This window comes from Rhinolophus sinicus, linkage group LG02 (genome assembly GCF_036562045.2).
Source record: "Rhinolophus sinicus isolate RSC01 linkage group LG02, ASM3656204v1, whole genome shotgun sequence".
Taxonomy (NCBI): Eukaryota; Metazoa; Chordata; class Mammalia; order Chiroptera; family Rhinolophidae; genus Rhinolophus; species Rhinolophus sinicus.
In genome coordinates, this window is record NC_133752.1 from 87,640,094 (window position 1) to 87,655,736 (window position 15,643).

The window sequence follows — 15,643 nt, forward strand, 5'->3', positions numbered from 1 at the left end:
TTCATCTTACTCAGAGGTTTCCACCACATTTTATTTTGCAGACCACTGGTTTGTAACTTTTGAGGACCAACATCTGTATAAATCCCTTTAAAAAGTCCAATCAATGTCAGTTCTGTCGCAGCCTCTCAGGTACTGCACACCGATCGTCCTTATGGCTTGAGTTCCAGTGACACATGCCAGACAGGCTGCCCTTGGGCTCCTGAGAGGGGTGTGTGTCCACAGGAAAGCCTCTTCCAGGGGCTCCCTCTCTCGAGTGGCAGTTTCCTTTGGCAAGTTGATCAGTTGACAGGGCTTTGGTGCCTGTAAGCGGGAAGCGTTCGGAAACTTGCAGGGACATGGTGCTTTTTCTCTGATGCAGACACTTGGGGGGTTGGTGCACTTGTGCTTAATAACAGGGATCCCTCCAAACTGCTTAGTAGGTTACAACATAAGGAAGCCTCTGTTTCTAAGTAACACAGATAAACACCTTTTTAGATCACCTGTTTGTCCTAGAACTACAAAATTTAATTCAAGAAAATATAGGTCCCGTGAAAGACTTAAAAGTTTTATAAAACTAAAATCTAGTTTTCCCCAATAAATTGTACTTTAGCCAAAACCCTCCCGATGCTTCTAAAATAATACTAAAAGGGGCATCTGATTATACAAGAGCAATAAAAAAAATTAAATATTTATTTGAATAACAAGTTTAAGTTCGAGCTGCAATGTTGGCAATGCAGGTTTTTAACACATCACAAAAAGCGTGCACAAAAAAGTACTGGCGCAAAGGACAAAATAATGCTCAGAATTAGGCTAAATAGCTGATTTTATGAAAACAAAAGGCCTGGAATCACTATACAAAATATAAAATGTATTAAGCACTACTATCCACAGAACAGTCTTTATTATTGATTCTATTTAAAAATTATTTGTGTTGTTAATTATATATTGAATTGTAAATGAGTATTATACATGAATGCCCTTTCAGGAGGCAATTCCTTGCTGCACTATAGAACATCTAATTACATTGCAAAAAGTATCCTTTTTTGCTATCGATAAAGAAAACAGTTGATATTACTGTAAATAGTAGGAAGGCTACAAAAAATAAAATAAAGTATCTTTTTTGTCTTCCAAGTGCTTTTCCATGCAGAGTTAAGCACTTGCCTTGTTTAACTGAGTGCACTATTGGGAAATGTCCTGGGTCAAAGAGATGCTCTTGAATTAGAGGACCGAGCGCTTTACAAATCAGAGTCGAAGGGACCATGCAACCCTCTCCGTACTGGGATACCACTGTGTCACTTACCAATCCCATCTTTCCAGAATACCATTCAAGACACTTAAAAAAGATCAGACTGATGATAAATACACATGAAATGAAAGACACACTGTGACTTGACACTACAATTGGTAACGTCTGTGCTATGTGAAAGCACCTTTAAAAAGAGCCTATGCGGCAAGAGATAAGTGTCTAAAGATTCAAAATGAATCAACAGTATTGGATAACAATATAATTCTCAACTCAGAAGCTGCCTCAAGATTAGGTGCATCTTCAGTTAATGTAACAGGAAAAAAAGGCAATGGATTTGATTTGATTAATTGCATCCATTCACAAATCGACCTCAGGTCACCAGATGTGTAGACACAATGAGATTTTTGTTGTTGTTTATAGTCTTTAATTGAAATGATGGTAAAGGAAATAGATCTATTTAAAAACAAAACCAAACAGCTATTTCGGTCTAGATTAAGAGGTGGCACCAGGTGTGGGATTCACATTTTGAGTGGCCACCTGCGGTGCCACTTCAATGATCCGGGGCTTGTCTATGATTCTGGCCGTCCGGTTGCCCTTCTCTACGATCCCAATAATCCATGCTTGGTGACCTTCACCATATTTGGGGGACTTTATCTCTGCACAGAACCGAGCGGCTTGCTCACGTGGTAAACAGATCAGAAGGCCTCCTGGCAAAGGGGGGGAAAAAAAAGGATGATCGTTAGGTATGATGCTGTGTGAGCAGCTTCTCTGCCACTGTCTTTCTAAAACACTCCTGCCCGGATCTGTGCTCAACCAAGCACGCATTCCTGCCTGCGTGCATGCTGCCCCTTCCCTTCAGCCACGAAGAGCCGCCTTCCCCTCTTCCACAGAGTAAATTCATCAAGCAATTGCTTGGAAAACTCCTGTAGTAAAAAAAAGCACACACACAATAACAAACTTTAAACTGTGCAAATGACCTACTTGTGAGTCACTGAACGCTGTGTAGGATTAAGGTGTTTGAGGCCTCAAGGACATATATTTGTGGCAGCTATTTTTTCCAGGCTACACTGAAATATTTAAACACACAAGAAATGTTTTCCTTTTCAATTTAATTCCCTACATGGATTCTTCGTTTTACAAAAAAGGCTTTTGGGTATTTTTTTTAATTTGGAAATTAATATCATGAAAGCGTGTATACCGCAAGGTATCTAGCTTCTCTCATGGGCTCTGTCATTATCTTCAAAAAGATATAGAGTATGTTAAAATAAACCATTGCTATTTCAGTAGCAAGGACAGAAAATTTTACATGTGTAAGTAGAAATAACACAATCAGGAAAAAAGGTATACTATACTTTTACCAAAAAGTAAAAACTTCTCATTTTTGAATAAAGGAAACTGAATTTGTTGGCAATATTGGTTAACTTATTCAACATTCACCCAGTGCCCACCAGGTGGCGCTAGTAGCCCATCAGGTGGCAGGCACCATGCTAGCCAGCCAGATGCAGAACCACAAGTTTAGTTACCCTCTTTGAGCTTATTTCTAGAAAATGGGTTTTGCTTCTTTTTTAAAGACAGGGTCTTCTATTAAAGCTGAGAGGCCTACCAGAGAACCACAGCCCTTCTGACGTGTGGGCAGGGATTTGTGGTCATCAACTCTGGCTGCACCCCAGAACCTTTTGGGGAGCTGTTATAATTATTGATGGCCCAGGCCTATCCCGGTCTGACTCAATTGGGTTTCCTGGGGGTCAAGTGTAGGCATATATATTTTTCAAATGTCCAGATGATTTCGACTCTTTTGCCAGGGTAGGGAAATTACTGAGGTATAGAGGAAAGAAAATAGAAATGAGAGACTGAAAAGGGGGAGGACTTAAAGGATTAAATACAGGAGTGAAGAGAGAAAAATGGGTCAAAAAAAGGCACTTTGGAGACACTATACTATTTGATCCTTAAAACAGCAATTTTAGACCTTTTTCCATGGAAGAAAGAAAAAGCAGCCTGTTCAAGGTAACCTATGGGTATGACAGTTATTTCAAACACCAGGTTTCCATTGAAAAACCGAGTAAGGACGTATATTTCCTATAACCTTCCTCCCTCCCATCCTATCACCAAACAGAAGCGCTGGACTTGACGCTGCTCAAGCGCACACAGGACGGCGGGAGACGGGTCACCTACAGCACAGGAGGGGAGGAGAACGTCCATTGCTAAGAAGGCCAAGGTCGTCAGCACTGACCTCACACAAAATGGGGTCACGTTCACCTACTTGGCTTCCTCCTTCTCACGGAACTTTCCGTTAGCCTCACTAGTTAATCCTCAGGTTTGGGCCTGGGATCCTTGTACCTGATGTCTCCGGGCACGTCCCGTGCATGAGGCCGAACATGTTCCCACAGGCCTTGCTCACAGCAGCCATCTTGGCCAGGACAGGGAGGTTGTGAATCACAAAGGACACCTCGTTCCTCTGCTGCTTGGCCAGGTTCTGCGCGTGGCCGAGAATTCCAAAGCCTGTGATGTCGGTGGCGGCGTGGGCGTTGAACGTGTGCATGAGTCCCGCAGCTGGCAGAGACCAGAAAAGGAATATGTTATCTGGTGGAATAAATGGAGACTTTCTGAGACAAAACCAAAAACCCACCTTTCCTCAAGGTCTTAAATATGCTTTGCTCTCAAAGTTCCTAATTGTCAGGGAGATGACATACTGAAATCATGGAAAATGGACTTTTAAAAAAAATCAACAAAACCCAGACTTAAAGGGTAAAATAAATACAAGAGTGAAGAGGAGAGAAAAAAAGGGGTCAAAAAAAAAAAAAAATGGCACTTTGGAGACATACTATACTATACGATTTCATTCTTGAAACAGCAATTTTAGACCTTTTTTCAAGGAAAGAAAACCAGCCTGTTTATTGTAACCTATGGGTATGACAGTTAGTGTTTCAAATGCTGAAATTCTGGAATCTGATTTATTGTAATTTAACCGCTTAGAACTATCAGCCACTTCAATTAATAGTAATTTCCAAATAAACTAAAACATCTATAAAGAACAATTACAATCACAATGAAAAGTAAACTTGTCTAAACCACCCTAAAATCAAAGAAGAGGACTTTTAAAAACTGAACCTAAATTCAAGGCAATCTCGCTGGAAGTGAACTGTCTAAAAGGTTTTCTTGTATTTTAATTAAAATAATACTTTATTTTGGGAGTTTTACAGTTACAGAAAATTGAGTGGACAGTCCAGGAAGGTCCCATATGTCCCTTGCCATCGGTGGCACATTTAAGTACTGAGCCAATACTGACACGTCAGTAACTGAAGTTCACAGTTCACAAAGGGCCTCACTCTCGATGTAGTCTGTGGGTGTTGACAAATGTATGTATGACGTGTCCATCATTACATTATCATACATAGTAGTTTCACTGCCCTAAAATTCCTGTGCTCTCCTATTCATCCCTCCTCCCCAACCCCTGGCAACCACTGATCTTGTTACTGTCTCCACACTTTTTTGCCTTTTCCAAATGTCAGAGTTGGAATCACAGTCTTTGGTCTTTTCAGATTGGCTTCTTTTGCTTAGTAATAATGTATTTAAGGTCCCTCCATGTCTTTTCATGGCTTGATAGCTCTTCTTTTTAGCAATTAATAATATTCCAGTGTCTGAATGGACCAGTTTGTTGATCCATTCACCTACTGAAGGATCTCCTGATTGCTTCCAAATTTTGGCAATTATTGAGTAAAGCTACGTGCAGACAAACATCTGTGTGCAGATCTTTGAGTGGACAGAAGTTTTCAACTCATTTGGGTAAATACCAAGGAGCACAATTGCTGGGTCATATTAACACATTTTTGCGGGAAACGAGTAAACTCGTCATATCGCTTTTTATACCAAAGCGTGGGAGACGAGTTAACTCGTTTTGTTCCACTAAGCGGTGGGGCGCGGGAAACTTGTAAACAAGGGCGCCAAACGGGTGACGGACTACGCATTATCTATTGTCAGCGGTACCCTATGCATCTACCTGCCGATACAATAAATTTGGGACCGAACAAAAACAATAGCCATAAAAATAAATAGCGGTAATATTTACAAAAAAAAGACACAGTGATTCCAGCAAAGGATTTAGTTTTTGCATTTTTGTTCGTTTCTCCAGTGACTCCATTATACTGTTTTCGTTCGGACGTCTTACTTTCGTGTTTCTGAGTTCATTCTGCTTTTATAAAATATTTTTTGTTTTAAATTACTGAAATTTCGTACAAAATACCTAACTACTGTTGTGATTGGTGCAAAATCATAGTTTTTTTTGAACTGCCTCTAGTTTCTTTTCTGATAAATATTATTTTTGAAAGTGATAATTTTATTATCCCTGGACATGAATCAAGATACATACGAGAGTGACGATGAATTGTTTGTTGACAATTTATCTAATTATTCCTGCCAAAAGCGCATGCTGCAGACATGTGCAAGTTTTGTAATGTACCCCTGCACAAAGGAAAGTGATTCGAACGCTACCACACAGTGAAGCACTATTAGGTTATAGTTTTTTTTTATAAGATCTGTTGAAAATTTCGAAAAAATATTGTAATTTTGTATACATAAAATTATTTTGATTGTGAAAGTGTTTTTTTCTGTTTACCTAGAATGTAGTAATTTTGTATACATAAAAAATAGAATAACATATTTTGCAAAGTAAATAAATAGAGACCTCTTTTTAAACTAAAACACTGAAAGTTTCATAGAAAAATATCAAATAGATCGAAAGATATGAATATTCTACGGAAAGTCTAATTTTGGCGAGAAAATGTCAAAAAAGCCCCGCGTTACAACGCGATTTGGCGGGAAAATGCCCCCTTACGAAGTGTTAATATATTTAGTTTTGTAACAGACCGCCAAACTGTCTTCCAAAGTGTCTGTACCATGTTGCATTTCTACCAGCAATGGATGAGAGGTTCTGTTGCTTCACATCCCCGGCAGCATTTGGTGTTGTCAGTGGTTTGGATTTAAACCATTCTACTAGTACCGTTTCCCCGAAAATAAGACCTAGCCAGACAATCAGCTCTAATGCATCTTTTGGAGCAAAAATGAATATAAGACCCAGTATGATATGATATGATATATGATATGATATGATATGATATGATATGATATAATATAATAGACCCGGTCTTATACTAAGACCAGGTCCTATATTAATTTTTGCTCCAAAAGACGCATTAGAGCTGATTGTCTGGCTAGGTCTTATTTTCGGGGAAATACAGTAGGTATGTACTAGTAGTATCTCGTTGTTTTAAATTGCAATTCCCCAATGACATATAATGTGGAACATCTTTTCATATGATTGTTTGTCATCTGTTGTCATCTATATATCTTCTTTAGTGAGGTGTCTGTTCAGATCTTTTGCCCATTTTTTAAATTGAGTTGTTTTCTTAATGTTGAGTTTTAAGAGTTCTTTTTATGTTCTGAAAACTAGTTCTTTGTCAGAATTGTTTTGCAAAGATTTTCTCACACACTGTGGCTTGTCTTTTTATCCTCTTAGTGTCTTTCACAGAGCAGTTTTTTATATTAATGAAATCCAACCTGTCAATTTTTTTCTTTCATGGGTAGTGTTTTTGGTGTTGTATCTAAAGACATCACGAAACCTAAGTTCACCTAAATTTTCTTCTATGATATCTTTAGGAGTTTGACAGTTTTGCATTTCACATTTAGGTCTACAATCCATTTTGAGTTAATGTTCATGAAAGGTGTAAGGCCAGTGTCTATAATCATTTTTCGCCTGTGAACCAACAGTACTATAATCATTTTTCGCCCGTGGACCAACAGTAGTTTAGGCACCATTTGTTTAAAAGATTATCTTTGTCCACTGAACTGTCTTCACTCTTCTGTCAAAGATCTGTTGACCGTATTTATGTGGTTCTATTTCTGGATGCTATTCTGTTCCACTGATACACTGTTCTGTTTTCTCACCAATATCACTGTCTTGATAACTAGTCTTAGCAGCCACTGCTGTTTGTTGTTGAGGTTTAATCAAAGGAGCAGCAAAAATAGCAAATTGGTAATTCAGTCATTCTTCTGCACTTATTTGATGTGACTCTTTTATAAAGAATTTTTAAAAAATGTATGTGGTTCTCCCAAAATATAGTCCATACAAGATCAGTAAAATATGTGGTTGGTTGCTTTTACTTATTTTCAGAATAAGGTGGTGCCCTAGCAACTTACAAAGGTGACCAGAAATGTTTTAATTATCACTATGAACTCACTGACTTTTAGATACTTGATATACTACAAATGACTGGTTACTCTTCTTTTTAATACTCAAATTGTCTGCCCCCTTGTTTGACAAGTTATGTGAGGTGACAGGATCCCATTAGTTGTTGACAGCTCTTCCATTACTTTCAGGCACAGGATGTCCCTGGCTTATCTTTTCTATTTCCTATCCCAGAGTTGGAATCAGCCATTTTCCCAAGGAGTCCTGGCATTTTTTAGTGGAAAATGGTAATTTTCACTTCTAGACACTAGAATTGATCAATTCTAGCCCTAGAATCGATTCTAGACACTAGAATTGATTACTAATGGGTTATCACTGCTTCGAGGCCTTTTCAATAAGCTCAGAAATAAGCATTTTTAAAGAAAAAAATCCCGAGTTCATACCAATAATTCCAAAGATTACAGTTTTTACTTAGCTTCTTTAATCTTATCTTTTCTTATTCTTAAAATCTTTGTTCCTAATTACATTCACATATTTGCTTTACCTTACTATACTGACATTCTCACAAACACAAACCCATTGAATACAATGAGGTATTTTCCTGGGTTTTTGTCCTGAGGGTATACACTGAAAAAAACAGGCTCAAGGTGATTTCACATAATTCTTCCCCATGTGGTTTTGCCACTAAGTGGATATATGTTAGGCAACTTATTTTTTATTTGGTTTGGATTTGTAAGATGTGCTCTTTATTTTTTTTAATTACAGAAAATTATATAAAACATTTCAAAGTCAAACTTATAAAACAATGCATGTTCAGAGAGGGCCTGCTTCCTTATTCCCTTACATGTAACAATTTTTATTTAATGATTTATTTTTCCATTGCTTTTTTTTGAAAGTATAAAATATGCATTACTTCATATTCATATGAATACACAAAATGTAGCATACTGTATATATGCTTCTGTCCCTTGCTTTTTTCATTTGATCATATTCTAGAGACAGATCCCTAGTAGTAAAGATCTCTCGTCCCTTTTACAGCTGTCTAGTGGTCTACTGTGTGCACGTGGATTAGAGAATTCAGTCACCTGTTGATGGACATTTGGATTGTTTTCTTCTTTTGCAATAATAACTAGTGCTCCAATGAATGGCCCTGTACATGTCATTTCATATTTTGGCCACTGTAGCTTTGAGACAGATTCACAGAAATGGGACTGCTCGGTCAAATAAATATACCCATAATTTTTGCTAGATATGACCAAATACTCCTCCAGAAGCGTTCTGCCACACTGTACCGCTACCAACACTGTATAAAAAAAATACGGACGGGGAATCTTAAATGCTCAAATATACACAAAATAGTAACTGATGGATAAAAGTAAATCCATTACAAATCACCTTTTCATTGTTAACCTACTTAATTTGAAGGACCAAAAAAGGAAAAAAGACTCCTTAAACAGTTCAAGTGGCACAGGAACAGAAACCCAAAAGCCATGGTTGTAAGTGATAAGACATCTGAAGACAAAGAATTAAATAATTACTATTCAACTTTGGACTATATCCAAAGAAATAGTCCTAGAATGCAGAAAAGACTTATGAAAAATTTGATCTCAAAATAAATTGTTCAGAAGTGGCAAAAGGTAAATTAATTATGGCATATCTCTCTGGAAGAACATCTAGCCATTAAAAAATATGTGTTCTCAAGTTATATAAATATGGAAAAAAGAATTTAGTATTGTTAACTTAAATGAAAAAAGATTGCAAACACATATAAAATGTATGATAACCACGAGTTTAAAACATCGATAATCAAACAACAGTAAACCACCAACCAAACAGAAAAAAAATCCCGGAAGAACACTTTAAAATATTCACAGAAGCTGTTTTGGTTGGTGGAACTACAGACAACGTTTTTTCTCTCCTTTTTTCATTTTCTAAAAACTTTTCTGTAATGGGTATGTGACTTTTTTTTTTTTTTACAGTAGAAAAATATATACACTAAATAGGAAGAAAAAATATATTAAAGAAAAAATTTAAATGTAGCTGTACCATTGTAAACTGTTGTAACAACCAGTCTGGAAAACAATTAGCACCATCTATAAAGCTGAGGCAGCACAGACCTCGCAGACATGTGCACCAGAAGTCTGGGCCGAGCAGGTTCTCAGCAGGAACCCAAATGCCCAACAGCAATAGGCCAGAGAAGTAAGTCACGGAGTGGAAAACGATACAGCAGTGAAAATGCAAGTTACACACACTGGGCATTCTACTCAGGAATATCAGTGGACAAAACAAGATAGACAGATACATGTATGCTTCAATAAAGCAAAAAACGCAAAACGAATTTATTGCTTAAGGATACAAGTCTACATTGATAAAAATTTTTAAATGCATGAGAATAAACAGTGGCTACCCCCACGTGGGAACCCAGGAGCTGGGTGTGGGAGGGGCAGCTGGGCTCCCAAGGCCACGTTCTGCACGTGGGTGCTGCCCTGCTGGTCCTTGAGCCCTGGACATGCTTTACTTGAGAACCACGTGGGTTGCTCTGTGCAGATGATTTGGAAGCAAATGAGCGTTTACCATGTAACACCAAGAGGGCAGGGGTTCCGTTTTGTTCACTGCAGTGTCCCCAGCGCTTAGAGTGAAGGACACTATAGGGGCTCATTAAACGTGGACTGAATGCAGGAACTTTGTATACCGCTGCTGGTCATTCTTTCTGGTGCTTCATGGACCTTTTCTTTTTAATAATCCTGTGACTACGATCCTGTTTCTCCCCCTTTGGCCAAAAGGGAATACATACAAGATATACATGCACATTTCATTCTCAAACCCAAATCTGTCTAAAAGACAGGCTGCAGTCACTGGCCAAATCTGACCCAAGGTGGGCCTGCTCCTCCGGCTAAGAATCGTCTTTTTTTAACATAAAAAGAGATGTGGAGGAAAAACAACCCACCACAACTGAGACTGTCCGTGGCCAGCCCAGCCCAGAACGCTGCCCACCTTGCCTGTCCCAACGCCTGCAACGCGCCTGCGGCAGGTGTCCCCGTACCTGTCCTGTTGAGCCGCGCCATGTTCATCATGGCCTCCTGGTATGCCAACTCCACGTCTTCCTGGGTGACCACGAGTTTAATTTTATTCCATTTTTCAGGCTAGTAACAGGAACACAGGTGAGGGGGAAAGGAGGGAAAAGATGTGATTAATCTTCACTTCAAACCACTGAAAGAAAAGGTCTACGTTTCCTTAGTCACATGGGGAGTTTTATTAGGTTGGTGCAAAAGTAATTGCGGTGTAAAAGGTCAAAAATAAATACAAGCACTGCAATTATTTTTGCACCAACCTAATTTTTATCTCATTTTCTAAGCAATATTAAATTTTCTATCTTTCTTCCCTATGACAATCATTTTAGGTGTCCACTAGACATATTATCATGGTATCTTTTGTGCTTTCAACCCACACTACTGTGGTCAAATACTGTGATTTACGGGATGCATAGAGCCCGCGGGCCCCATGGCCGCAGTGCGCAGGCAGTAAGAGGAGCTCCCACTGGTGCGCGTCTCCTCTGTGCCAGGGCGTGAATCACATCTGAGTCGTTCGGAATGTCCTTTGGCTCTCCTCCCCACTGCCCCTATGAAACCGGTGGCTTTCATTTTTCATATAATTCTGCTGTTACTGACTTCATCTGAGTTCTGGATCAAGTCATCCCGATGGACACATGAATGTGAAAGGAACTTGGATTGCATGTGCACCGGGGATGGCCGGAGTGACCACAAAGGTATCATACAAGTAAGGAGAAGAAAGTGTTTCCCTTTTTCCTCAGTCTGATTTTCAAAGAAGTGAGCATCACGATTATGGGTTCTTGACACACTGTCATCATGGTACACGAATGGCCATCACACATGCATGCATCCATTGGTATTTTAGTAACACCCACCAATCTACCACTCAGTGCAGTAACTTAAGTCTGTGTGTTCTTCCCTTGCCCTACTGGCCCCCCACCTCGCCCCCAGAAGTAACAACTATTCTGAAGTTTAGACTCATCATTTCCCTGACTTTCAAAAACTAGTGTTCTCAGACATATAGATGCCTAAACAATATGCTCTTTGGTTGCTTCTGACTTTGACAGAAAGGGTATTGTGCTATTGCATAGTCACTGAAAATTGCTTTTTTCAATTCTGAGCATTTTTTAAAAACTGGTAAAAAAAAGGCAAAGGAGGTGTCGAGCTGGAGGTAGGACGACAGAAGGATCCTAGATCCCTCATCGTTGATGCACCTTTGCCTCACCTGCCTCCCACTCTCTTGCTAAATGACTCAGACCTGGGCATCTGTCTGCAGAGCAACTCTGGATTCCTGCCCTGTCACAGCCTTCCCGTCAGCCTTACAGAGGATCGTGCCCAATGGGAAATCACCCCACCATCACTGGGGGAGAACGGAAAGAGAACTGAAGACTGTGGCAGCCATAGAGATTTACTCTGCTCGGCTATATCAAGCTAACATACACTTGCTTGATGAAAAACATAAAATTATTCTTCTTTTTCAACTGTTTATCAAGACTGGTAGTTTTAGATGACAGTTGCAGAAATTAAAAGCACCAAGATATGTGAAATACACCACAATCGTATTAACTTTTGAGTTGTTATGGCAGTGAGGAAAATCTTAAATGACGTACGATTATAGCTCAGTGGAAGAGTGACTTGGGATAAATATCTTTATATTCTAGATGCTTTCTCCATGAGGCAATTATTTATCAAAATGTTCTGAGTTACTAATTAATTTAGAAAAACAAAACAACAAAAACAGCCAAAAACCTCATGACTAGAATAATTTAAACTATCGGTAACCCTGGCATTCTTTATCCCCAAGCACCACACATTGCTACACATTCTCCTCCATATTATTTTTTAGTGACGTTGAAGATATGAAAGATAAAGCTAGCTCAACACCAAATAAACCAAATTCACTGTCTCCCAAATTCTCAGAGCTTCTGTGAAACCCTAAGCTGGAGCTTACCTACTTTAACCATTCAATGCAGGAAACTCTGATTTAATAAAAGAGTATGGACAATTCCTAGGATTTCTATAAGGACATGACTGATACTAAACTCCCTGGCACTGAAAATAAAGCTCAGTTTTAGAAGACAGCTGATGACATTAAGAGGAGCCAGAACATGTCCAAGGGGCAAGGCTTCCTTTATGGACAGAAGCAGCACTTACTTCAGGAGGAGCTACACCTTCTAGTGAAAGCACGCTCCAGCACTAGGAGACGAAAGAGATATTCACTTGGCCTGATGTGTAAACGAATGCCCTTCTCTCCAAACCCTCCAATGAAAACTATCAGAATCCTGAGAATCCCTGTTGAGCTCTCCCTCCCCCACAGCAGGCAGGGTCACTCACAATATCCAGCCACTGGTGCACGGCCACGGCCACTTGCGTCCCCAGGGGCTTCGTCAGCACAAGCACGTCCCCAGGCACTGCGTTATCTGGCCTAAAGCAAAGAATCAGGGCAAGGTCTGGTCAAATTAACCATCAGTTAAACTCATCAGTCAGTTAAACAGGAGAAAGAAAAGGCTGCTAAAACATATTTGCATTTACGAACACTTAAATTTAAGCCAATTGCCACCATGTATTAGAGCTTTGCAACTTGCTACTGAGGCTGCTACTACTGGAACAAAATTACTGAAAGAGGACTGAAGCGCCCACCAATTACCTACTAGTCCACCCTCACCCCCAAAAGTTTACAAAGAAACAAATCACTCAGCTTCCACAGGCAGAGGTCTCATCAGGCCCTGATTCCACCATGCTTGTATGCCATTTTCAGTACAGACCCACCATGCTTCTGAGGCAACGAGACTTCCGAAACAAAGACTGTTTCTCAGGCTCTGCAATTTGGCTCAAGTCTGTGGGTCTCATGTTTTGGTGATTTCAGCAAAGTTTCAAACTCAGACTGACCAATAGTAAGTTTCCCACTTGGCACCCAGCGTACGGAATGAAGACAGGAAGGGAAACTGGTGACGCGGGATGATGGGTGAGGGGCCGCACTGGGCAGCCTTTTCTACCTTTTGAATTCTGAGCCTTATGAAGACGGTGCCTATCGCTACCTATTCGTGAACAAGGAGAAACAAATGGGGTTTCTGCTTCCTTCAGAAAATAATCAGAGTGGCTTTCCTTAACAAGACATCAAATGTGGAAAGTGATAACTTGTGTTAAGAGAAACTGCTCCAAAGATCTAGAAATGGCCAAAAAGCACATAAAAGCTGCTCAATATCATTAGCCACCAGGGAAATGCCAAGCAAACCACAGTGAGGTATCACCTCAACCCACTAGGATGGCTGTTATCAGAAAACCAGTAATACAAATACTGGAGAGAATGTGGAGACATTGGAACTCTCTTCCATCGCTGTTGGTTAAACAGTTACCACATGACCCAGTATTTCTTAGGTATATACCCAAGAGAAGAAAGACATACATCCACAAAAGCTTGCACACGAATGTTCATAACAGCATCATTCACAATAGGTGGAAATAACCCAAAGGTCTACCACCTATCAATAGATAAACTGTGCTGTGTCCGTACGATGGAACATTATCCAGCCATAAAAAGGAATGAGGTACCATACGTGCCACAACATGGAGAACCCTTGAAAGCATTATGCTCAGTAGAAGAAGCCAGACACAAAACATCACATATTGTATGATTCCATCTATATGAAATGCCTAGAATTGGCAAATCCACAGACAGAAAGTACACCAGTGGTTTCCAGGCGATTGGGAGTGACTGCTTATGGATACAGGCCTTGTTTGGAGGGGTGATTGGGCTATTCTGGAATTGGACAGTGGTGATGGTTGCACAACCTTACGAATACAAAAATACCCAACAAGTTGTATATTTTAAAATGTTGGATTTTATGTTATGTAAAATTTTGTTGTATGAATTATACTTCAATAAAAATAAAAAATTTAAAAAACAGAAAGAAAGTACAGATACATGCCGCAAAATGGAAGAACCTTAAAAATATTCTGCTAAAATTATGTGAAGTGAAAGATGCCAGAATGGGGAGTGACAGCTAAGGAGGACAGGGTTTCTTACTGGGGTGATGAAAATGTTCTAAAATCGACTCTGGTGATGGTTGCAAAACTCTGTGAATATACCAAAGACCACTGAATTGTATACTTTCAATGGGTGAGTTTTATGGCATGCGAATTTTATCTCAATGAGTCTTAGGAAAAGAAAACGAACCAGGCCAGGTGACATGGAACAGAACCAACTTACATGATGAATTCATTGGGCTGGCAGACAGTTGTAGCCACTCCTCCCAAAACAATCCAGGGGTTTAACACTGTTTGGCCGCCCGTTACAGACGTTCCTGCCTCCTCTGCTGCATCTTTAAAACCCTGTATAATTAGGGGCATCACTTTATCCCTTTCCTAGGGTTTAAAAGGACACAAATTAAAAGTCACATAATTCTGGTCAAAACTGAGAAAATAATCTACACTTGTAGTTATAAAAAGGATCATAAAACCCTAAAGGAAGTCCTGAAAGTTTATAGGCCCAGGCAGGAAAAAAGGAGGAGGAAATAGTTTACATTGTAGCCATTTTATCAAAAGCTGAAAGATGTTCTAGGTTACAAGGTGAATGAAGCCCAGACAACAAAGAAATAAAAACTGGAATGTAGTGTATTGGATGCACAAAGCTGCCCAAAATCTGACCAGCTCTTAATTTAAATGGTCCTTAAGAACTCCCAAGACTCGTTTACTACACACCCATATGCCCTCCCTCTATGCGCAACTGATGGCCCCAGCTCACGTTGTGCAGGCAGAAAAGGGCCTACTGAAAATTCTCATTTCTGTGACGCAGGGCAAGCTTCTTGTGGGGGGACAAAAACAAAAACTTTTCAAAAATAATCTACATGAGGCGCCAGTAGCAAGGCCATAGACACTGCCAGGTAAGCATGGGAACACACATGACACCTCAGTCACCCAACCAGCACCCAAGGGGAAGGGTGCCAGGCCCCTGGGGCCCATGTGCCCTGGGTCTGTAAGGCTAGCCCAGGCCACAGGGCTGGCATGGAGGTGCTATTACTGTGGCCTACACTTTACTAAAACAAACATAAATGTCTTGGCTTCAGTCTATACAGAAGAGAGAAAGGGAAGCAGGAGGTGGAAATGAAAATTTTAATTCACTGACAACTGCCAAAAAGTGGAGAGCCAGACAAAATATGGAAGCCATGCAGCTTGGGCTCCTCACTT

The 15,643-nt window shown here is 39.8% G+C and overlaps 1 protein-coding gene across 2 annotated transcripts in view; it reads right to left on the reverse strand.

Moving 5' to 3' along the window:
• SEPHS1 (selenophosphate synthetase 1) overlaps positions 1 to 15,643 on the reverse strand; it is a 25,216-nt gene continuing 9,573 nt past the window's right edge. For both annotated transcript variants that reach the window (XM_019738282.2, XM_019738281.2), the window contains exons 5-9: positions 14,667 to 14,821; positions 12,791 to 12,881; positions 10,450 to 10,549; positions 3,563 to 3,775; positions 1 to 1,932 (exon numbers count right to left, since the gene is read on the reverse strand). In XM_019738282.2, coding sequence (XP_019593841.1) covers positions 1,718 to 1,932; positions 3,563 to 3,775; positions 10,450 to 10,549; positions 12,791 to 12,881; positions 14,667 to 14,821 — 774 coding nt within the window. In that variant the 3' untranslated portion in view covers positions 1 to 1,717. The remainder of the gene's footprint in view (positions 1,933 to 3,562; positions 3,776 to 10,449; positions 10,550 to 12,790; positions 12,882 to 14,666; positions 14,822 to 15,643) is intronic.